The 23,298-nt window shown below is 47.8% G+C and overlaps 1 protein-coding gene across 4 annotated transcripts in view; it reads left to right on the top strand.

Annotated features, from left to right (window-relative positions):
* LOC121700011 (SH3 and multiple ankyrin repeat domains protein 1-like) overlaps window positions 1-23,298 on the top strand; it is a 55,935-nt gene that overhangs the window by 31,023 nt on the left and 1,614 nt on the right. For 3 of the 4 annotated variants that reach the window (XM_042082635.1, XM_042082632.1, XM_042082633.1), the window contains 11 exons: window positions 6,963-7,045; window positions 7,330-7,454; window positions 11,732-11,867; window positions 12,692-12,772; window positions 13,048-13,056; window positions 13,333-13,359; window positions 13,610-13,666; window positions 13,857-13,972; window positions 14,396-14,522; window positions 17,150-20,474; window positions 21,984-23,021. In XM_042082635.1, coding sequence (XP_041938569.1) covers window positions 6,963-7,045; window positions 7,330-7,454; window positions 11,732-11,867; window positions 12,692-12,772; window positions 13,048-13,056; window positions 13,333-13,359; window positions 13,610-13,666; window positions 13,857-13,972; window positions 14,396-14,522; window positions 17,150-20,474; window positions 21,984-23,021 — 5,124 coding nt within the window. The remainder of the gene's footprint in view (window positions 1-6,962; window positions 7,046-7,329; window positions 7,455-11,731; window positions 11,868-12,691; window positions 12,773-13,047; window positions 13,057-13,332; window positions 13,360-13,609; window positions 13,667-13,856; window positions 13,973-14,395; window positions 14,523-17,149; window positions 20,475-21,983; window positions 23,022-23,298) is intronic. The other variant, XM_042082634.1, reaches the window with a different exon arrangement.

The raw sequence follows: 23,298 nt of genomic DNA, 5'->3' as shown, positions 1-23,298 counted from the left end.
ACACACACACACACTCACATGATTACACAACATGCTACAATAGAGCCCCTTTGGCAGTGCACTTTGCTATCTTGAGGCTCCACGCTTCGCTCTGGGCTTGTCATGGAACGCGTGGCCTCGTCCCAAATCTCACGTCAGATCTCCAGATCCGCTCGGATCCCCACGCTGGCCTCCTGCGTGGTGGCGGCCCACGCCGCATCTGAACTCCGCAGGGGGGCCTGCGATGGACCTGCTGCACTGATAAGCACAAGTCCTAGAAGTCAGCACTGAGCGCTACAGACTGGTACGAGCAGAACATTCTGCAGGTGTGCGTGTGTTGAGTGAGGAGAGAGCAGGGTGGAGCTGATGGATCCCTCCTACAGGGTTACAACTACAGTGCACCTTCCACCTTCACTCTTTCTACCTTTCCTTAAAGCTCTCTGGGCCAGATGTACTAATGCTTTTGCGCCCATTTCAGGCGTATTTGTTTCGCAATGTGCGTGTAAAATCATTGCGAGGTATGTACAAACAGGCCGCAATGATGTAAAAGCGCAAACTGCCTGTCGCGGGAGCTGAAAGTGGCAGATTGCGATTGTCATGTCATGCATATGCATTCATGGGAGGATCCAGGGGAAAGTGGGAGTTTAGCGTAAAAACATGGGAGGGGAAGAGTAAAGAGCGCCTAGTTATGTATTCCGCGGTATGTACAAAGACTGCTCCTGAAAGCGCACGTCTATTCTGCGCCTAAATACTTCCGCCTTGTAAAAGCAGGTGTTAATCCACTCCATTGCAGTTCAATGCGTCAATAAGAGAACCTTTCAAAGACAACAGAATCGCTATTTAGAGCACCAGTTTTTGTGGTGAAAGTATTTGTACTACCAAAAGCAACCTTAACTTTCGTTGGCCTTTCGCATGTCTTACTTTCACTTTCACGTCATTCACTTAAACTTTCCTACTTGCTAGATTTGACCAATCTTCCATAGCCTATCTGCACAAGTAGTTTGAGTAGAACATTATCTCCCTGCTTGTTGACATCTTATCATGTATGGTATTATTTCATGATCGCTAAACGTTTGATTCTTTTTAATGTTGTCATCAGTTAACTTCATTCAACTGCGCTTGTAGGCGCTGCCATTCAATTGTGGATGTTCGTAAATTGCGTTTATGGTCGGAGAAGGGCAGAGAAAGGCGCAGTTTACACTAAGGATTGAACGATTGATAAATACGACGGAAACTTGGGTCTGACAGCATTCGCAATCTGCGGTGTGTGTGTCCATGGCGCTGATAACGCTACGTTCGCAAATGTACGTACATCTGGCCCTCTGTGTTATCAATGTTTGGACCACTGATGGAGGTAGAACGTGTTTGGTAGATATTTAGTTTTTGTTAGACACTCAATAGAATGTTTTTTTTTTTTTAAGGAGAAACAGCTGCAGGTCAGTTTGTTCATGTTTGAACGATTTTGTGAATTGATGGACGAGAGAAGGAACTGACCCAAGCTAAATGAATGTTGATTAATGAAATGAAGGAATATGATGAGAGAATTAATGTGTGCCTGTGTCGGAGTTGCATTATGAGTCACTCATTATTCTCACCGGGAAATCTACTTATCAGTTTGGTAGGTGTTTATAACCTGTGGCACGCACACAAGAGAGAGAGAGAGAGAGAGAGAGAGATGATGGAGCCATGACACACACTGCAGAAATCGGGTTCTATAACTGTTGTTCTGCAGACATGACGTGGTTATTTAGTATTTTATGAATGAGAAAGTGAATGCACCCCAGGAGACCCAAACACAGATGCACACACACACACACACACACACACACACACACACACAGTCAAAAAGGTTACTCTAGTCTGACTCATCACCACATAACAAAGTCTCTGTACTTTGATCATTTGAAGAGTAGGGGAGGAGGAGGCTTGAAAAGTGAGTGTGTGTGTGTGTGTGTGTGTGTGCGTGTGCGTGTGCGTGTGCGTGTGTGTGTGTGTGTGTGTGTGTGTGTGTGTGTGTGTGTGTGTGTGTGCACGCGCGTGCATGCATGTGCGCATGTGTGTACGTCGTATTATGTGTGTGTGCTGTGTCTGTGGAGAGATGGCTAACACCATCTTCCTCTCTCTCCTCGGACTCAGAGCCCCCCCCTCTTCCCTTTCCCCACACACCAAATCCCATTTCTCCCTCTTTCATGTTAAACCGGCTCTCTCCCTCGTTCTCGCTCTCTCTCTCTTTCTCTCTCCCTCTCATTGGAACTCACCCCCTCCCCTTGCCTTTCTCCCGCCCCTCCCTTTCTCTCTGTCTCTCTCCCTCTCCCTCTCCCTGTCGCAGTTGCTGAATACCATTTCAGTCCCTCTCTCTCTCACACTCTCTCTAGCGCTTTCTATCTCTCCCTCTTCATCACCCCTCCTCTCTCTCTCTCTCTCTCTCTCTCCCTCTCTCTCTTTCCCTCCCTCCCTCCGTCCTTTTCTCGCGCTGTCTTAAGCATGAAGGGTCTAGGCGTGTTAGGCCCGCTCTCTCTCTCGCTCTCCTCCTCCTCCGCCTCTCTCTCCTCCTCTCCTCTCCTCTCGCCGCGCTCTCTGGCTCTGCCGTCGCTGGAAGAGGAGGAGAGGAGAAGAAGGAGGAGGAGGAGGGGGAGGAGGGGGGGACATGGCAATGGGGGGCTGTGGAGAGAGGGATGTCTCTCTCCCTCTCTCCCTCTCTTCTTCCTGGCCATCTCTGGGCCCGCGGAACAGAAGCGTGTGGTTCATTTACAGGTAGCGTCTCTCGTTTTTTTTTTTCTCCTCTTCTTTCGTTCTCTGCCGAGGATGGAGGGAGGGGGTGAGGAGGGATGGAGAGACGCAGAGAAGAGGTGCATGACTGTGTTATTTGTCTCTGTATGTGTATGTCTCTCTCTCTCTCTCTCTCTCTCTGTGTGTGTGTGTGTGTGTGTCTTCAGGCTGGTGTTTTGTAACGGTTATTGTGATTTTGTGATTGTGACTGACTCTATGTATGTGGCATTGTGAATCTGATGTTCTGTATGTGTGTGAGTGTGGGCTCGTACACACGCGCAAGCACATGCTTGTGTGTGTATGTGTGAGAGCGAGTGAGCGTGTGTATGAGTGTGTGCATGTGTGTGACAGTGTTAGTCTTTGCATTTTTGTTTAGAGAATTAATGAATATCTATATGTTTCAGCACTGAATTACTGTGTGTGTGTGTGTGTGTGTGTGTGTTCATGCCAGTGTATGTCACTGTGAGTATGAGTCATCGTGTGAGTGTGTATGTGTGTGTGAGTGTGTATGTGTGTGTGTGGGTTTGTGTATGAGTTAGTGGGTGATAGAGATACAATATGACATTTTCATCCAGATGTTTCTGTTGTAGGCTAATTCAAAATGACAGACAGAATCGGGGTAGCAATTGTTGTGTGTGTGTGTGCGTGTGTGTGTGTGTTGTGTGTGTTTTGCGTAGCTACTCGCTTGTTGCTAGCAATATCAGCCCACCATTTAATGTACTGCTGACTCAATATTACTGTTAGTTGTATGTGCACAAGTCTGTACGTATGTGTGTGTGTGTGTGTGTGTGTGTGTGTGTGTGTGTGTGTGTGTGTGTGTGTGTGTGTATGTGTGTGTATTTGTTCTGTTTGTGCATACACACATGTGTGATTGTGTGTGATTGTGTGTGTGTGTGTGTGTGTGTGTGTGTGTGTGTGTGTGTGTGTGTGTGTGTGTGTGTGTGTGTGTGTGTATTTGTTCTGTGTGTGCATACGCAAATGTGTGTTTGTATGTCAGTGTTTGTGTATGCTCTGTGGTAGAGAGGATCAATCCAAATTGTTGCCCATACTGTGAACACTGCAGGGAGAGCTTGCGGGGGGGGGGGGGGGGGGGGGGTTGGGTTCTCTGACTGTACAGCCCTTATCCTCATGGCTGTAAGAGAATCAGTTAAATTAGCTGTGCTGTGATGTGTGTGTGTGTGTGTGTGTGCCTGTGCCTGTGCCTGTGGAGTCTTAAGGTTGGTACTCCTAGTTTGTGCCATGCAGCGCGGAGTGCGGGGAGGATTACATTTGCCCTTGCCTCACATCATGGGCTGCTGAACGTGGACAGCGCTGAACGCTGATACAAGGGAGCACTGCCTCCACCAGCCTCGACAGGTTACATTGCCACTGCGCTTATACACACACACGGGAAATGGGAGCCATACCCAGCGTGTGCAGGGTGGACTGCAAGACTGCAGCCATTCATTGTCGTTGATCACCGTTTAGCAGTGAATTTGGTTGCAATGTATGTGTGTGTGTTTGTGTGTGTGTGTGTGTGTGTGTGTGTGTGTGTGTGAGTGTGTGTGTGCGTGTGTGTGTGCTTGTGTGTTTTTGTACACCATTGGCTGTGACAAGTGCTGACACAGTTGAGTTTAGTGCAGCTTCAGGTTAATGTGATGGTGGTGGTGGTGGTGGTGGCGGTTGGGTTGTGGGGGGTAATGGTGGTCACAGCTGATGCTAACCCCTGCACCTGCTAAACCCCCAGAAACCTGGTGCCCCCATGCAGCTAAGCAGGTACCCGCCCACTGGAAGTTCAGGAGCGTTGCTGTTAGCCGACCCTTGGCATGAGAGATGCTTTTGTCTTTCAGCTGATTGTAGGGTTGTAGGACGGTGAGGGTTCTTAGTTCTTCGTGTCTGTACTTGCAAATCTATCCGATTTGTTTGGCTATATTTACCACTGTGTGTGACAAGAAGAGAGGCTATACAACGAGGGAGAAGAGAGAGGGTGTGAAAAAGCAAGGGAGAGAGAAGGTGTTAGAGAGAGAAAGAGAGAACGAGAGAGTCACAGATGGCTGCCAAAAGCTTGGGTTGTGGAGTTTCAGTTTTTACTTTTCTCTCAAAAGTAGCTTCAAGTGCAATCATTTTCTATGTGCTTCTTTATAGACTAGAATGAAATAGGAGGGGGAATCGCCACAGTGGCAATGGCACGATATTATCACAATATTTTGGCCACAGTGTGATTGCTATTCAATTCTGCAATACATTGGCATTTATCTCTTCCGTATATATTATGTTTTGTTGAGTCTCTGCAGCCATCTTGCCACAGTGAATTTGTTCTCAACACTTTTCAATTTCCGCTGTGATGTAAGAGAAGTACTCGGCCTTGCGGCACCTTGTGGATATCAGTATACAAATTAATAAATTAACATCGCTATAAATGAATATCGATTCTTGCCACTGCGATATACTACAGTGTATTATTTTTTTCCATAAACCACTAACCAGGACCACTAACCTGAAAATATTGGAAATGTTGATGTCCATGGCTTTGTGGAAGAGCATTGAGTGAGAGTGGATAGAGAGTGGCGTTCATTTAAATTTTTTGCACAAGTATTCACTTCCATTTGCATTTTAAACGTGATGTTTTCCTAATGTCATCCATGTTTGTCCGTGTCTGTGTGATTGTGTGTGTGTGTGTGTACATCTGTGTGTATGCACATGTATAGAGAGTGTGTGTGTGTGTGTGTGTACATCTGTGTGTATGCACATGTATAGTGTGTGTGTGTGTGTGTGTGTGTGTATTTGGTTGATCACACATGTGTGCATGTGTACTGTATGTATGCATGTGGCATCTGTGTAGTGTGTTTTCTTGTGCATGTGTGTGGTTATGTGTGTATGCATTAGTGTGGTACATTTGTGTTTGTGTGTGTATGTGTAGGCTACGTGTGTGCAGTTGTAGCTGTAGTATCCAGGCTCAGATCCTGCTCTTGAGAGCTCCTTCCTTTAACCCTGATGCAGTCTGACAGTAAAGCAGGAGAACCAGTGCTGCGCCAAAGCCCAGGGCAGCCAAACGGCTCCGCGGGCAATTACAATGTCACAAGCGTCATGATGGAGCGGAGCAGACAAACGCTCGCAGCGTCGCCGTGGAGCCGAGCAGCGCGAGGGGAAAGAACACTGCGATTCATCCCGCCGCGCGGGCGTTTCGCGAGGCAAGCAAGCGCACGAGAGAGTGGACACAAAGGTTAATCCCGTGGGGTGAAGGACAGTGTATTCCGTTTGAATGCGTGGCGGCACTGGACGAGGCTGGGGTTTGGGTGAGGTGTTGTTTAACAGGGATCTCCCGCGCTAGCTGCCGTTTCCGTTACCGATCAACTCAGGCTGGCGGGAAAGCATGACTTCAAAGAGGGAGGGGGGATCGGACCCCCCCCCCCCCACCCCCCACCACCAACCTAGAGATGAAAAAAAGAATGGGGGAAAAAATCAGCACCCACACGCTCTAACCTCACCTACTTTCTCCTGTCTCTGTCTGGGGTTCCCATGGGAACACAGCTGCCTCGTGTTGAATCAGAGTCATGGAGCCGTTGCTATCAGCATGTGGACTGGACTGGACTGGCTTAGATGACGCCACCTCTGCTGAAATCTCATGCCCCTCTCCCTACACCCAGCTTGGATGACAAACTGCTCATCTGTCTGTTAAGGGGGGGTCACTGGTTATCTGTTTGGCGTGAGTAATTTTAGGAGGGAGATGTCTTTTAAAATCCTGCATTGACACACGTGTCTTGTCAGTAGCAGGATTTGTGAGATTAGGATCATCTTCTGTGGGGAGAGAGCAAAATAACAGGGTAGAGACTTTAAGCAGCCTTGCTTATTCCACTATATTACAGTTGTCTTCTAGAGCTACTCTTCTACATTCCCCTGGCATAAGCCATTCTGTGGTGCAGTCGTCCCTCGTGTTGGGAGTGAAACAAGCCTCGGGTTGGGTAGCGCAGCGGCTGGCTATAATGTGGTGTGGATGTGTGCTTGTAAATATGGGGATTCACCCCAGACCCTGTTTGCTGGGTTGAGAAGAGCCCGTCTTTGTTCTCATAGGGGACTGCTGGGAGAGGGCTGGCAGATTTGTCACAGCAATAAACAAGCACCCGAAATGACTTCTCCCTTTATAACTCCCTGCTCTCCTCTTCTGTTCTTCCTCCATATCGCTCTCTCTCTCTGTCCTCTCTCACTCCTTTTCTCTCTCTCTCTCTCTGGAGTAGTGACTACATCATAAAGGAGAAGACCGTTCTCTTACAGAAGAAGGACAATGAGGGCTTTGGCTTTGTGCTTCGAGGAGCTAAAGGTGAGTCCCAGTCCAGCTCACTCTGTCCTACACTTCACCTGTATTTATAGCCCCCCCCCCTCTTATCTCTCTCCACACACAGTTCACCCTCCCTTCCTCTCTAAACAGTTTAAGTTGTTGTTCATAGCACATTATGCAAAAAGGAGAACATTGTGTTATCCTCTCCCCTCCACTAGTCCTTTACTCTCTCTCTTTATCTCTTTCTTTTTTCTTCATATTCCTCCCTGTTTACTCTACTCTCTCTCTCTCTCTCTCTCTCTCTCTCTCTCTCTCTCTCTCTGTAGCTCAGACTCCCATTGAAGAGTTCACTCCCACGCCAGCCTTCCCTGCTCTACAGTATCTGGAGTCAGTGGACGAAGGGGGTGTGGCCTGGAGGGCTGGACTGCGAATGGGAGACTTTCTCATTGAGGTGAGCTGGACATCAAACTTGACTCTCTACCCTTTTCCATACACAGTATGTCTCTCCTTCTGTCTTGCTGGCTTTGGGTTGTTAGGGATTGGTCTACAGAAGCATATTTGAAGGATGCATGGGTTACATGGATAGTAAAACATCTAGGATGATACCAGCTTGAAACAGGTACCTATTCATTGTTGGTGTTTGTGGTACTTAATAGATGGCACATTGGTTCAGGATGTGTTTGGCAATGCCATGGCAATATTAATCTGAGACGTGGTGTGTGTGGTACCATGTTCAATGGACCGCCTCAATGATTTGGGCTCATGCATACCCTGCAGTGTGTAGTAAAGCATGGCGCCGAGCTTAAAAATCCGTCAGTTACTGTCTGACTCTGCCTCGGCACATGCAAGAGCTGAGAGAAACGGGCTAATGAGGCGTAAGCTGTGGTGGGTGGTTGAAGGAGGCAGGCGACGGAGCCTGCTGGTGTGAAGGTGGCGGAGGCGCACAACGAGACAGCCAAGAATGCTTGGACGCTGTTAGGAGTCCCACCGGCGGGGTCGAGATGCGCTCCGAGAGGCAGCCGTCCACACCTACGACTCTGAACAGTTTAGCCCTCCAAACGGCAGACACAGACAATCCACACTGAGCTCTGGTTCAGTTTATCTGAAGCATTACTAAATATGTTTTACTGATAACATAACAGCAGATGTTGGTGTTTTCAGGAGAGGGTATCTTTACTCAGTGGGCATGCTGAAGCATTTTGTTTTACCACCTTGCTTGAGGACATGTTCTAGCAAAAAATAACATTTCTTTGATTTGAGTTTGAACTTGTACCTAGAGGCCTTGTTCTGATCTTTAAAAATAAAAATTCTCTCTTTACATCGGCAAGGAGTAGGGCACATGGCCTTACATAGAGCCCACCAAAGCCAGAGCAATATCTCAGTTCCCCAGGGCAAAGAAAGAGCAAGGACAAAGCGGCCTCGAACGAGCCCTGAACCTGTCAATCACCAGCGCAAGAGCTGCAACTCGGCTCACTCTCTGGCGCTGGAATGTGACTCATGAGCGCATGTTTGGCAGCCTTAGTCAGCCTGGTCCTCAGTCTGTTGAAGGTAAGCTACTGGTGGTGGTGATGAATCCATGGCTAAGGGCTCATTAGGATCACAACTGGAGGAGAGAAGGAGGCGAGGAAGGATTAGGAGGAAAAAGGGATGATGCCGAAGGCACTTATGAGTGCTCCACATAGGCATGATCAAAAGGAGACGTGGAAATGTTGTTTTATTGCACTCTCAGAAATGTTTCCCTGTTACTTTTGGGAATTATAGAGGGAGTTTTACATATATCTAATTAAAAATTGTTTGTGACAGAGTTACAAATAACTCCCTTCACTATTTTTGGTCACCAATGATTGATTTGTCGTGACATTTTACCATCAATTACTACGAATGTGGATGAATATTATTTTGTTCCCCATTGTAGCAATTCGATCTTTTTGACTAAATGTATTTCACAAAAGGCATTATTAAACATGGTCAGAGCAACTAAAGGGGCGTGGGTTTTTTAGCCATTGCTTTTGTGCTGGTGAGTGAGTCACTATCCTGCCTTTCCCAAATAACACTCGGTACAACTGTTGAACACTGTGTTTGGATGGCTGCCTGAAGAGATAATGGATGACAGCTAGTATTTTTCTTTAACCTTTTTTGCTCCCAATAGTTAAATTTAAAAGCTGTTTATTTAGCAAATATCTACTGTGTGTGTGCAATCTGGTGTCTCATATTTCTACACAAAATAACACCCTGCATGTGAAAAATACTGTATGCAGTATCTAGTAGCCTCACAAATCAACCACATACAACTAGTCTCATGAAAGAGTTGGACAGTACTGTACATTATGTAGAGGTTGAAATTATCTGGGCAGAATGCATTGGGTTGAGTGAATAAATCAGGCATTCAATGGTTGTGCTCACAAAATAAGTTGTTAGATAAAACCAGTATACAGAATTCTGCCATTGCATGTTAAAAATTGTTATAAGGGAGGAACTATTGAGAATAGAGCAGACTCTAAAACATGCTGTAGGTTGGTTGTTTGTTAGACCCTTATAGACTTTCGGATCCCTTTATGGTCCATTAAGTAAGGCTGAAGAAGATTATGTCAATGCACAAATGTCCCAATGTAAATTCCTGCATTTGGCACAAAGAAGTGGCAGAACAAAAATGTTTGACCTCCCATCAGATCTACTGCTGTCGGCTATACCTCCAGTTCTACAGCCTATTTTTATCTTATCTTATTATTAATATAGCAGATAACTAGTCAGACTAGCAGATCACCTGTTTGGTGTTGATGGCATAAAAATGGCGTTTTGTTTTAACAATTTTAACTTGACTTTCCTACTCCAAAAACAGTTCACTATATTTCTCATACATGTCTGTCATTGTTAATCAGAAGTTCAGGTCACTCACTTTATTTTAGTCTGACAATATCTGTCATTCCACCGATATTTTGCCTACTTGCAAATAAGTGCTCAAACATAGGTGTGTGGATGCAGGATGCAGTGATAATCCTAATGGAATCCGGATGGAAAATTGGAACATTAGCCCATGCCATGGTGGAGCTCAGTACATTCCATTAGGGGGACGTCTGATCGACCATGTTATAATTGAGTTTACGGCTGGCCTGACTGGACATTTATATTAGTTGGTCAGATATCTATTGAGCCAGATGATTTCATCAGACTAAATCAAGACACGGAGATATGAAGCTTGACAGATACAGTCGTTTGCATACATTCTTAATTCATGAGCCATTCCTGATGGTGGTGGACTCTGACTTTCTGTTTTGGAACAATTGGATTGTTTTAGATCCTCCTCACTCACCAATCAAAGTAATAGCTAGATATCAGCACAGAGTCCATGACCCCAACATTGTTCTTTCTATTACATGTAGGTCATAAAGGGAATAAGATGAGTTAACAGTAGGGCCCAAAGCTCTTCCACACCACCAGACAATCACAGTTTTTGATCAAACGTATCTCAGGGGAAATGTACACTCTTCTATCTGTTGCCATAGCAAAACTATTTTAAGCTTCACCTGATGCTGTTGTGATGTGAGAGCTTGGTGGAAGGATATGGGTTTGCTTTGTCTTCTGTAATTCCATATCAACATCATTTCATACATGCAGAATATACACATATCTAAGGCAGTAATGTCTGATCTCAATCTTCAACATGTGATAATCAGAGAGGTTTTTTTTTTTTATAGCATCTTCTCAGAAGCATTTGTGCAATGTTACTTTGTTGGGAGGTATCTCCAGAAATATCACCTTTTAAGCAAGAGCATATGTGAATGCTGTGACTGTTCATTTGCACATAATCGTCCAATTACCTCCTACGTCTACTTATTCCATAAGGGCTCTCCCACATGGCCACGCCGGATGTCTCTGTGTAGATAGGTAATGTGGTGGATTACGTGTATGTATGTTAGAATGGCTAAAAGGGAGTCCTCTGTCCTCAACACAACTAATTGGAGATAACTAAGTTAAGAGGAATGTGGTATACTCACTTTACAGTTCAACCTCAGTTTCAATTTCACTTGCAGTCATGTGGATTAAAATGACTACAGTCCTCAGGAAAGGAGCATGCAATTACTGCCAAAATCCAGATTCCACATTTAGATTCCTTTGTATCTAAACACTGGAACATTCTTAAGCAACACATTTAAAGAGCGGGGAGGAATGCAAACCGTTATGGTCTTGCTTTAGATATGGCTTTTAACGTTCACCTTTGAGATCCCTTGCTTTCCTTTAAGTGGCTTTTGGCTTCCTTCTCTAATTTTGGTTCTGGTGTCTGTCATACAGCTCCAGTGGGAACTGTCTTGTAATTTGTTCTCAATGAAACCCCTAATTTGATGTATTTTACTTTGGACAAAATGACATTCAATTCAATTTTAAACTTGGGAGAACATTTGAAAAATGATAGAGACAAAATGCCTCTCAGTATAAATAACACCTGTAATCATAACCATATTCACCTCAGCCTGTCTGGACCACTGATCTTCTCAGTGAGTTAATGGTCATTATAATACTGGACAAATTCCTCCATCATACTGCTTAACCTTCTCCGTGTTAATAGTAGAGGGTACAGACCTGTTCAACTGTGCATTTGTCAATGGTGTCTTTGTGCTTACCGTATATTAGTCTTGTAACATTTTGTGCCTGATTATATGGCAATGTACTGTACTTAATCAAACCAAATGGAACTGAAGAATCCCCTTGCCAACTCTCTCCCTGTTGCAGGTGAATGGGCAGAATGTGGTGAAGGTGGGTCACCGGCAGGTGGTCAACATGATCCGGCAGGGAGGAAACAGCCTCATGGTGAAGGTTGTCATGGTGGCACGAAACCCGGAGATGGAGGAGGTGCCTAAAAAGAAAGGTCAGTGTTCAAGCAGGGGTCACGGCGAGCCCTGTGGGCTCCTCTGCGTGCCTTTGCGGCCTGCGATGTTTATTTCTGGCGCCGCATTAGATATGGGATTATCACACTCTCAGGAGAGCACCAGAGGCAGAATCACTGACGTCTCCAGAGCCCCTTCACTGGCTCTTTGTTCTGTGACGGGCTGTTTCTGTGGGCTGTACAAGCAGTGTATGGTGGTGGAGCAGCTGAAGTGAAGGCACGCCAGCAGCAGCCATCTACACTGAAAAAGGTTGAGATTGGCTCTTTGAAAGGGACATTAGCAGGTAACAGAAGTCGGAAAGCAGCAAAAGGCAAAAATCCAATAAAACTGTGTTTGAGTGTTGGTATAGTGTGTGTCTGTGTGTGTGTGATGCTTGTTCATGGCTGACTGTTAAGGACTCTCAGGCTTCCTCTCCCGCTGCTAAGCTCCAGGGCTAGCCAGAAGTAGGTCCATTTTCCCCTCTCAATTTCATCTGTGAGAAGAGAATCTTTCCTGAATGCTTCTGGGAGAGGCTTCAGTATTGAGATTTTTCTCTGCCTTTTTGGTTACCATGACTTCTCGTGGGAGAGGAAACACAATAGCAGTGCCTGAACAACTGTGATGACTTTTGTAAATCATAACACAAAAAACTGGCCTCCCCCTTGTAGTCATGGCAGAGCCACTGCTGTGAGAGTCTTTTGGATTTGTGGAGTTTCCTGGGGAGTCTGGTTCCTGATTCGTAACAGTTTGCAGGGAGAGTTCATAAAATTGCAAATTGTGAAATGAGCACTGTCGTAATGGCACCGTTCCACTCTCTGCCACACAGCCCCCCCTCAGAGCAAACGGCTAACTCCCCCAGCCATCGCACTGCGCTCCAAATCCATGACCTCTGAACTGGAGGAGATGGGTACGTGGATTCAATAATATCATCCATACTGCAGTTGTGCATGCACACATTTCTATTAGTATATGATTCATTTATAAAATCTAAGATATTAAAATTGATGTAAATGTTAAAAAGTCTTGTTGGTGCTTGTTGTGGTGTTAGATTGTTGTTTTGATGTAACCGTAGAAACATTGTGTTTCCTGATGTGTGGCGTGTGTATTTGCCGTGTGTGTGTTTATGTCCCAACTGACCCCTCTCCTCCCTCTGCTCTGCTCTCCTCTCTGGTTCCTCTTCAGTGGAGAAAGGTGTGAATCTCTCCATTTTCACCCTCCTCTCTCTCCTGCTCACACTCACAAATATATATGACCATGAAGACCCCATCCTCCTCCTCCTCTTCCTAACCATCATCATCTTCATCACTGCCACCATTGTGATCCACACCATAGTCATCGGCATAATTGTCATTGTCATTTGACCTCCTATGTATGTATGCAGCAGTGATCTTTGGTGTTACAATCATACATCATGTAATTTCAACGCCTCCTGCAGTAGTTTTAACACATTTCTCTCTTCTGTAATAGCAGCCTCTCCCTGGAAGAAGAAAGCGGGTAATTACTTCTTCCCTTTAAAATGTCTCCATCTGGAAAAAAAAAATGAAATTCAGTTTAGTGCAACCTTTATCTCGACCTCTCCACAAGAAACTTTGATGATTATATGCTGCTAGAATGCTTCATGCATACACACATCATTCCCAACGGAGAGGGTTTTTTTTCTTTCTGTTGGGCACTGACTGAAGCACTGCTCTGGGATTCTTTGAAGGTCACAGTCAAATGTCTTCTGAATTTTTTTTTTTTTCAGAATACGAGTCATCCCAGGCCACCGATAAGAAGAGAAGCGTCTATCAAATGGCACTGAGTAAGAGCTCGGCAAATGACTGCTCTCACATACTAGACTCACATCAACTTACTGTACATAAAGCAAGATGCACAGCAGGTGGGATGGCAGGTGCATATAGTAATGTACTGGTTCCTCATCTCTCTCACTCAATCCCACCCCCACCCCACTCTCTCTCTCTCTCTCCCCCCTTTCTTTCCCCCCTCTGTAGATAAGCTGGATGAGATCCTGGCAGCCGCTCAGCAGACCATTAGTCCATCTGAGGGGGGGGCCCAGCGAGGTCACACAGGGAGGAGAGAGCGCAATAAGGGCTATTACACTAACAAGGTATCGTTGCCATGGCAATAGAACCCCCAACTCCGAGGGTGGGCAGAGACGTGAGCGCCAGGAGTCCTGTTACCAACTGCACTCCTCAAACACCTAAGAGCAAGCACATCTAGGCACAAGAGACATGCTGCATCCATATGGTACAGGTCAAGATTAGGATACTAACGTTGAGAAAGGGGGAGTTTCTGGTCAGTGACAATGTCTGATACTTGTCAAATTCTGCCCATGCAACTCAAATGGGTTAGACAGAGTGTGAAAGACCTTATAGAGTAGATTGTTGTGGTTAATTTGACTGTTAAATATTTCCAGTGGGTAGACTATAGCTATGCCATACTGTGTGTGCATGTTTTGTTCCTGTTATATACTGCAGAGTGTGGTTTCTTATCTTCTCTTCCTCTGTTCTATCCTTGTCTGTCCTATTAGCAACCAAGTTTTGAACAATCAGGTGTTGGCATGATGTCATCAGGGTCTGGGTTTGGTTATAACCAAGTCCAGTTTTCATCAAGCCACGCCACCCAGCATGGTCTGATGCTTCGGCAGAAGTCCATTGGTGAGCCTGACACTATTTTCCAGTGCTTTGTCACTTTCCTTATTCAGCATGCAGAGCACATATACAGCGCTACAATTTGTTTACTGTACTCAATCTGACTATTCTGCACATCAAATAACGAGTTTACCATAAATCAAAATAACAGGTTTTGTCAAGTCAAGTCAAGTCAAGTCAAGTCGGCTTTTATTGTCAATTTCTTTACATGCACTGGTCACCTGGTCAATTTCGTTTCTTACTTTCCCATGCAGACATAGACATACTTTAACCCAGACATAGACATACTATAGACATAGCCATAGACAATAAACATTAAATTAAAGTGCGAGACTGAAATATAGAACATGTATGTATCGAAATAGAAATATAGGACATATATAAAAAAAAAATAGAGGTAGTTGTGTTGTATATTTATATAGTCTTAACAGTTACATGAAGTTTAAACTTGTGCTTGTGTGACCTGTATATTTACATTGATATGCAGTATGCAGTAATTTCAAGTATATCAGGCTTGATGTGAAGCAGCAACACATTAGGCTGCGCAGTCACAGTGCAGTTCCACAGGGCGGTGTTGGGGTAGACAGGATCCTAGTTTCCTAGGTTCCTGGCTGGCTGGTGGGTGGGGGGGGGGCTGTCAGTAATGGGAGAGTGGGTAGAGTGTTCAGCATCCTGATTGCTTGGTGGATGAAGCTACTTGCCAGTCTGGTGGTGCGGGAGCGGAGGCTCCTGTACCTCTTTCCAGAGGGCAGGAGGCTGAACAGTTCGTGTGCAGGGTGGGTTGTATCCTTGACAATCATTAGTGCTTTGCGGGTGAGGCGGGTGGTGTAAATGTCCTGCAGGGAGGGGAGTGGTGCTCCAATGATCCTCTTAGCTGTGTTAACAGTGCGCTGGAGGGTCTTCCTGTTCTGATCTGTGCAGCTTCCGCCCCACAGTGTGATGCTGCTGGAGACGATGCTCTCGATGGTCCCTCTGTAGAATGTAGTCATGACGGGAGGCATGGCACTTGCCTTCTTCAATTTGCGCAAGAAGTAGAGGCGCTGCTGGGCTTTCTTCGCCAGCGATGCTGTGTTGGTGGTCCAGTTGTTAGTAAACTCACTATCCCTGCATAATATGGTGATCAGTGTAAAGTTGCTTACAGCCTAATTTTGTCTTGAAATGGCCATTAAAAATGTTGATATCCATCAAAATAATCTTTGGCGTCTCCACAATTTTCTGGTAAATATGGTTTGCTATCATCTTTATCTTTTATTGAATAGAGTTATGGACATTTTAGGAGCAGAGTGATATTCATACGCTATTTAACAGTTCTGCTAGACCTTTTGGGCTTCGTTTAGAAGTAGAATTTCCAGTGAATGGTTCATGAGATATCTTGTATCTGTGGAGTTGTGTGATTTTGAGCCCCACATCTTATTTCATTCCATATTCATGGGTCTGGTGATATTATTTTATGGATGAGCTATAGCCTAGAAATAATATTACTCAGTCTTTTCCATAATCAAATAGTTTCCATGTGTGCATTTTTTGTAATGTTTTCTTTTAACTTTTTGGTGTGGACTGATTTGCAGTTGATTTAATTACCTCTCTAATGAGTTTATGTTACTAAGCCTGCTGAGTGCTTTTGGTATGACATATGATTTGAATGAATTATCTAAATAATATATGTGCTATGTAAGAAAAATGGTGTGTGGAGTATACAAATTAGCTACTGTCGTCCCTATGCCTGCATGTTTCCTTGCAGCAGAACTGGATCTACATCTGTGCATCAGTATACTAAATCTGATGCATCATAGTTTGTTTCTCAAAGTCTTTGCTAAATTCAGGATTCCATTTTGCTACTTAAAGGCCAGAGTCCTAATGAAGCAGAAACATAATCAGGGGAGAAAAACACACAAGGCCTTTTAAACATTGCTGTAGAGGTCTTTGCTTTTTACTGTGACTGTAGCGATGTTTTTATTTCACTGCTTGTGTCCAGCACCGCAATGCTTTTATAAATCTGCACACAGAGCAATTAATGTTGAGCTGCATGAAGAGAATTAAATGTCTGTAGAGACTTAGGGCTATCACTGTGCGCTAGCTCCTATTTTTCGCTGCTGATACATTTGAACAAGCTTACCTCACTGCCTCTGTGTGTGGGTGACCTGGGAGACCTCACTGGCACAGTGGTCCATATTAATGGAGGTATTTTGCAGTCACTGGAACAATTATTTCTTACGAGCATGCTTTTATGGGACGACAGACAATATGGTCCGTGGTCCATGTTGCAAATGAATAAAACACATTTTCCACATGAAAAAGCCTGGACTGAATCAGTAACCTCAAATCAACTCTGTGTAAAGCAAAATCTGCTACATGCGCGGTATGACATACCCTGAGGAAATACATGTTCATATTTAGCAAAAAAATAACAGTTCAATTTGCTGGATGATTTGTAGCCCTGGGTTGCTGTAAAATATGAGCTTACCTAATTTTAGCAGGGAATGCATACTCAAAATGGAGCCAGGTTGTAAGCTGAAGTTAGCTCATTTGTGTGGTGAAGATTGATTAAACTCTGCAGTGCTTCTGTTACAGTTTTTTTGTTGCCTTTGATCATGCTCTAGCTGCTTTCTCCACCTCCCTCTGCTTTACGACAGGGGTGGCAGATGAGGAGAAGGGCTTCCTGCATCCCCCCGCCATGAAGCTATCCCGCAGTCTGTCTGTTCCTGGCCCCGAGGACATTCCGCCGCCGCCTGAAACGTCGCCTCCGGAGCCCCCGCTGTCAGCGGGCGGCAGGAGGTCGGAGCCCAGCCACCCCTCCTCGCACTTCCTGCCCCACGCACAGACAGCCATGGCTCCCCAGCACAGCCGGGCCACCTCGCGCAGGGAGTCGTCCGATTCTGGGTGGAGGGGCGGAGGCAAAATGGGAGGGCTGAGGCGGGGCTACAGCAGTGCCACGCCCCCAGGCAACATGGCCACTGCCAAGGCGACCGCAGTGCCGCCACCCCAGCAAGCGGTTGCTAAGACAACCGGACGGAGAGCCGGTGGCAGGGGGCCTCTGCTCAAGCAGCCCAAAGTGGAGGATGGGGCAGCTGTAGGTCGAACGCAGAGAGGGGGCCAGGCGCAGGTACAGGACACGGGGAACGACAAGAGCTCCATTCCCATCCCCACAATCATTGTCAAAGCGCCCTCCACCAGCAGCAGTGGCCGGTCCAGTCAGGGCAGCAGCATGGAGGCGGAACAACCCCCTGACCTTGAGCAAGAGGAGGCGCCTGAGCCCCCCAGCCCCCCTCCTTCTCCACCCTTGCCTCAGTCTTTACCCTCGTCCCTCCCCCAGGAGAGGACAGACACTTCTGGACCTCAAGGCGGTGGCACCATGGGTAAAGCGAGGCGGGATCGAGAGCGTTACAGGGACTCGCGGCGAAAGAGTGCCTCTTTCTTCTACTCCTCAGAGGAGGACTTGTTGGAGGATGTCCCCACTAGCCAAACAGAGAACACATCCCCCCGACTGCGTCCTTCCAAATCCATTGATGAGGGCTTGTTCTCTGGGGATAACTTGACCACCCAGGGACGCAGCATGCCCCCTGCGTTCGGCCTGCCTCAGTATGCCTCACCACAGACTCATACACACGCCACCACCTTCATCCATCCTCTCACGGGGAAGGTTCTAGATCCGTCCTCGCCTCTAGGGCTTGCTCTTGCTGCACGCGAAAGGGCACTAAAAGATGACCGGAGGACCCGACGCGAAGAGCGACACTTCGGCAGGCAGTTGTCGAGTGTGGGGTCGTTTCCCTCGACAGTGTCGCCATCAAATCCACAACATAACCCGCCTGCCACTTATGTCTACCAACACCAACATCCTCCCGCCCTGTACCTCACAGGCTCCTCCCCCACCTCGGCTGCCCCATCTCCTCTGAGCCGCCCCCAGTCTCCCAGGATGATGCGGATGGCTGGCAGTGGGCCTTGGTCTGGGGAGGGAGGTGATCGAGACAAAGAGAGCTTGGCGAGAGAGGGTATGAGAGTGAGGTTCTCTGAGGACAGACAGTCAGCTCTGCAAAACCAGTATCAGTATCACAACCAGTACCAACAGCAGTACCAGAATCAGTACCAGGCTCAGTACCAAAGGGACTGGGAGCGAGAGGCTGAGAGGGGGGAAGTGTATGGCAGGGGCCCTATGCAGTCCGCTCCCCCACCAGTTACCAATCAGCAGTCTCAGCCCCGCAGACCCTCCTTCCTGCAGATGGAGAGTGATGCCAACGCTAACTCCGTAGGGTTTCCCAACTCCCATACAGCACCTCTTCCGCTCTCGGCTGCTCCTGCCCAGACCACAGACACAATGGCAGGTTCTGAGGAGGTGCAGGAGGGGGGAGGGGGGCTCATGGTGCTTCCTCCTCCAGCTCCGTCTGTAGATGTGGACGACGAGTTTGTGTTTGTGGACCCATTGCCACCTCCTCTACAGTTTGCTAATGGCAACGATCGTGGAAACCGAGGAGCCCCTCCATCAACCCAACAACAACAACAACAGCAACCGCAACCTCAAATGCACCATTATCAGCAATCCCAATCCCAACAGCAACATAAGCTATCAGGCACACAGCAGCAGTCCGATCTCCAGACACAGCCATCAGTGCAGCCCACCCAGTCCCAGCAGGAGCCTCAGCACCTGCAGGCCTCTCAGCCCCCGTCCGACCTGCCTCAGGAGGAGCAGCAGCCTCCAGTCCACCCCTCTGCCGTGGTTCACCCCTACTTATTCCCCCCTTCGCCGCTTATACCCCCACCCCAGCTTTGCCCCAAGATCCCCCCCTCCAACATGGTTCTTTCATCGACTGATTCAAACCCTTCGAGTCAGTCCCTGCCCCCACAGATTAGTCAGGTGGTGGCGCCCCAAATCCCGGCCAATGTCCCCAGCCAGTCATTGCCCCCGCAGCCACCACCGCCACCCATGCTGCCCCAGCCTCCAAATCCTCCTCATCCTCCACATCTTCCTCATCCTCCTCACCCTCCTCATCCTCATCTCCCTCCACATCATCCTCACCCTCCGCACCCTCCCCCCTTACCCTCCCCTCAGGCGGGGGACTCTGCAGCGTCCAGTCTAACATCCTATGACAGTGAAGTAGCCAATCTCACGCAATCCGTACTCTCCCCTACCCTCCCCTCACCACAAGCCTTTCCTCCATCTACACCCCCCTCTGCTCTTAACCCTTCCAATCCTCCACCTGCCTCAACCTCTACCACCTCTGCAACGTCTGCTCAGTCCCTCCATCGTCCTCAGCCTCTCTTCTTTGCTCCAGCACAGGGCCAGGACCGTGGCAACGCCTCCTTGACAACCACCGTCACCTATGCCACCATGACGACCAGCCAGGCCCCTTATGCAATTACCACCACTACTGCTGCCTCGACTGTTGCCCCTGGTCATCAGATGCCCCCTAAAGCTGTCGAGAGCCGGGGAGAGTGGCAGGAGGCTGTGGTGGATTCTGGGATTGAGGAGCTGGACAGCCACAGCAGCAGTGACCACCACCTGGACAAGCTTGGTATGAGGGAGGGAGAGAGAGTGGAGAGGAGAAGAGAAATCATGGAGGTCGGGGGAGGCAGAGTGGCTGGTAAGAATCGAGCTCAGATGGATAGGAGAGAGTCCCTGGACTCCTCGGCAGCTTACAAAATGCACAATGATGCGACACACATCCGTACCCATCAGAGCGGCAAGCCAGTGCCTCCACTGCGGCGGCAGCCTAGCGCCGCTCCGTTCCTCCAGCACCCCCACAGGCAGAGAACGCACGAGGAAGAGGACCGAGGCCGTGGGTTGGGGATGGTCCAGGGCGGGGGAACAGACGAGGGCGAGGGAGGGGTGCGGGGACCACTTTTTATAGACCGTCGGCTGAACTCTCCGCTGGCCAGCGTGAAGGCCAGCATCATCAATGAGCTCAGCAGCAAGCTGCAGCAGATGGGGGGCTGGCAGGGCCAGAAGGAGGCCCCCTCAGGCAGGTGAGAGAGCGACCCACACACGGTCAGAGCTTGAGCACAACACCCGACCCTCACACCTCTCCGAATACCTCAGGCTAATCCAGGTCATGGCCAGCACACCTTGCTGCGCTGCATCCACTGCTGACTCAGCTCTCACATAGTTTGCCTGCGCCTCTAGTTGTGAGTGCAATGAGATCACTGATAAAGACACGGGTCAGGTTTAGTAGCCTACTGAGTTGTAGAGTCATTACTGAGTAAAGTTTTTGGCATTTTCTGTGAAAGTGAGCAACATAACCTGGCTCCTGTAGGACATCAGACACAGTATGTAAAGGATAACGGCTTGCATCCGCTACTCTAGATAGATTATGGCTAGCAAATTAACAAAGTGGATTAGAAGACATTGGGTTCTGATTTAAATGGTGGGTACAAAGTCTGCCAACAAGCAAAGTCTCATGCATGCATAGCTCTTGTGTGGCATTTGGGGGCATGGAACTGGCTCCTCGATGTTTGTGCTTGAGATCTTGCCCATGCAAATTTATTTTGCCAATTTAGATTAGCTTCAGTTGCTCATCATTCAAATTAGGGCCCAATGTTGAGAGTGCAACACATGTTTTAGGTCAGTGTGCTACAGTATATGAGGGACTATAAACCACTATAGGTGAAGATTGTTCTTTTTTTAATCACAAATATCATATTCACAATAATTCAAGCTAAATGTAGATAGCTGGAGCTAAAAATGTGAAAACAACTATCTATGGTAATTAACTGATACACTGTAAGTTGCAAATATTCTTTGATATGTTCTTTTACCAGCTAGTTAAGAGCTTTCAGCGGAATGACTGATTTGTGCTGTGGTTGGGGGATTTGAAACAGAAATAGCCTGACCCTGATTTTAGCTAAAGTTCTGTTTATCCAAGTTACAGTAGCTACTCATGCCCTACTCTCAAACTACTTAGATCATTCACAGACACACATATATTGACAATGAATAGTCTGGCCAGAGTTTCAGCTTTCATTGTACTTGTTTGTGGCATGAATTCAGAGCTATGCAATATGTTAAACCTACTCTATTTATTATAATGTCAAGACTAGCTACCTAGCCTGCTAATATAGATTACCTGCATTCCAACTCGGAATTTCTTGAGCATTTCTTGGGAAACTGAGAGGCTAAAAATGGAACAGTCAGTATGCAGTGTGTTTATGTGGAGTTGATAAATTGTTATTTTTACAGTGTGTTATTAGACAATACATAGTAACTAAATAAAGCACTTCTGCTATCAGTATCATATTATGTACCCACCAGGGAACTTCCTAACCTGTCAGACAGAAGTACTGCTGGGAGCCATTTCAGGTGTTTGCATTGAACAGCACTGATGCCTTCCATTGGAATGTAAAAATGTTGAAATAGCAGATTTTATGAATAAGTTTACACTTTTGTAGTTTATTAAAGTCACATTCTAGCCTCCCCTGGCAGTAAATCATGTAATGATGTCTGTATGTTGTGTGTGCGTGTGTTGTTCTCTCTGTCAGGTTTCAGGAGGATGCCACATCTGTCATGAGTCCCCCTTTAGTCCGCTCCATGTCCCCTCTCCCTGTCCCTGTGTCCGTCCCTCATGTCCTCCATAGGGCCCTGTCCCCTACTCTCCCTCTCTCCCCAATACACCACCCCATTCCACCACCCCTACCCCCTTCCCTCAACCCCAACATGTCCCCAACTCTGGTCCCATCTCCTCTGAATCTCCTGCAGTCCACCACCCCCACTCAGCCTGCGCCCTACTCAGACTGGACGTGTCCACCCTCCCCTCTCGCCCACACGGCTCCCCCTCTTTCCCCGTCCGCCCTCTCTCACCCTGCTCCGCCCCTCTCACCTTCCTCGCTCGCTCGCTCCCACCCCCCTACGTCTCCGTCCTACTCGCCCTACCCCACGTCCCCAAAGCATCGCTCCAAGTATCGCGGCAAAGCCCTCGAGTTCCAGTTCAACTCCCCTGCGGAGCTCCGCCGTGCCGAGTCCCACCACTCCCCGCGACGCCGGGCCCCCAGCCCGCTCATCTCCTGCACGGACCGGCCCCAGCCAGGGCCCCCCAGGCCCTCCTCCCTGCCCCTCTTCCCCAGCTCCCTGTACAACGCCCCGTTTGAGCTGCAGCCGCCGCTCACCCCTCCGGCCCACTCCATGCCCCTGACTGATCCGTACTTCCCCAGCACCCCTCCGCCGCTGTTCTCCCCGACCGTAGCGTCCGCCTCCAACCCCCTCCTGGTCTCCCGCTCTCTCTCGCCCACTCACTTCCTGTCGGGTGTCTCCTCCCCTTCCTGTGGCAATTACCCGCCCTTCACTCTGCCCCCACCTGCCAGACCCTTCGCCACCAAGCCCCTCCCCTACTGGAGCAAGTACGACGTTGCCGATTGGCTCGTGTACTTGAACCTGGGCGAGCACCAGGAACGCTTCCTGGACAACGAGATTGACGGCTCGCACCTGCCGTCGCTGACTAAAGAGGACTTCCTGGACCTAGGCGTGAGCCGGGTCGGCCACCGAATGAACATCGAGCGGGCGCTCCGCAAACTCACCAACAGGTGAGGCCGGCCCAGCGGAGATGCACAGGGAGAGAGTGAGGGAACAGAGAGCGTCAGGCAGGAGTGTAGAAGAGGGAGGAGCTTTCTTTTCATCATCTCTCTCTCTCTCTCTCTCTCTCTCTCTCTTTTCTTTGACGTAGACAAAGAACCTCTCTTCTTTTTTCTTCTATCTCTCTCTCTGTCTTTTTGTTTTGGTCTTGGTATTCTTTTGATTTAGCATGGAGGACACAGCGTCTTTTGTTGGCTTTTTACTTGCCTCCTTCCCTCCCTTGTTTGC

Source organism: Alosa sapidissima, chromosome 24 (assembly GCF_018492685.1).
Source record: "Alosa sapidissima isolate fAloSap1 chromosome 24, fAloSap1.pri, whole genome shotgun sequence".
Lineage (NCBI taxonomy): Eukaryota > Metazoa > Chordata > Actinopteri > Clupeiformes > Clupeidae > Alosa > Alosa sapidissima.
This window is presented reverse-complemented; position numbering and strand designations above follow the sequence as displayed.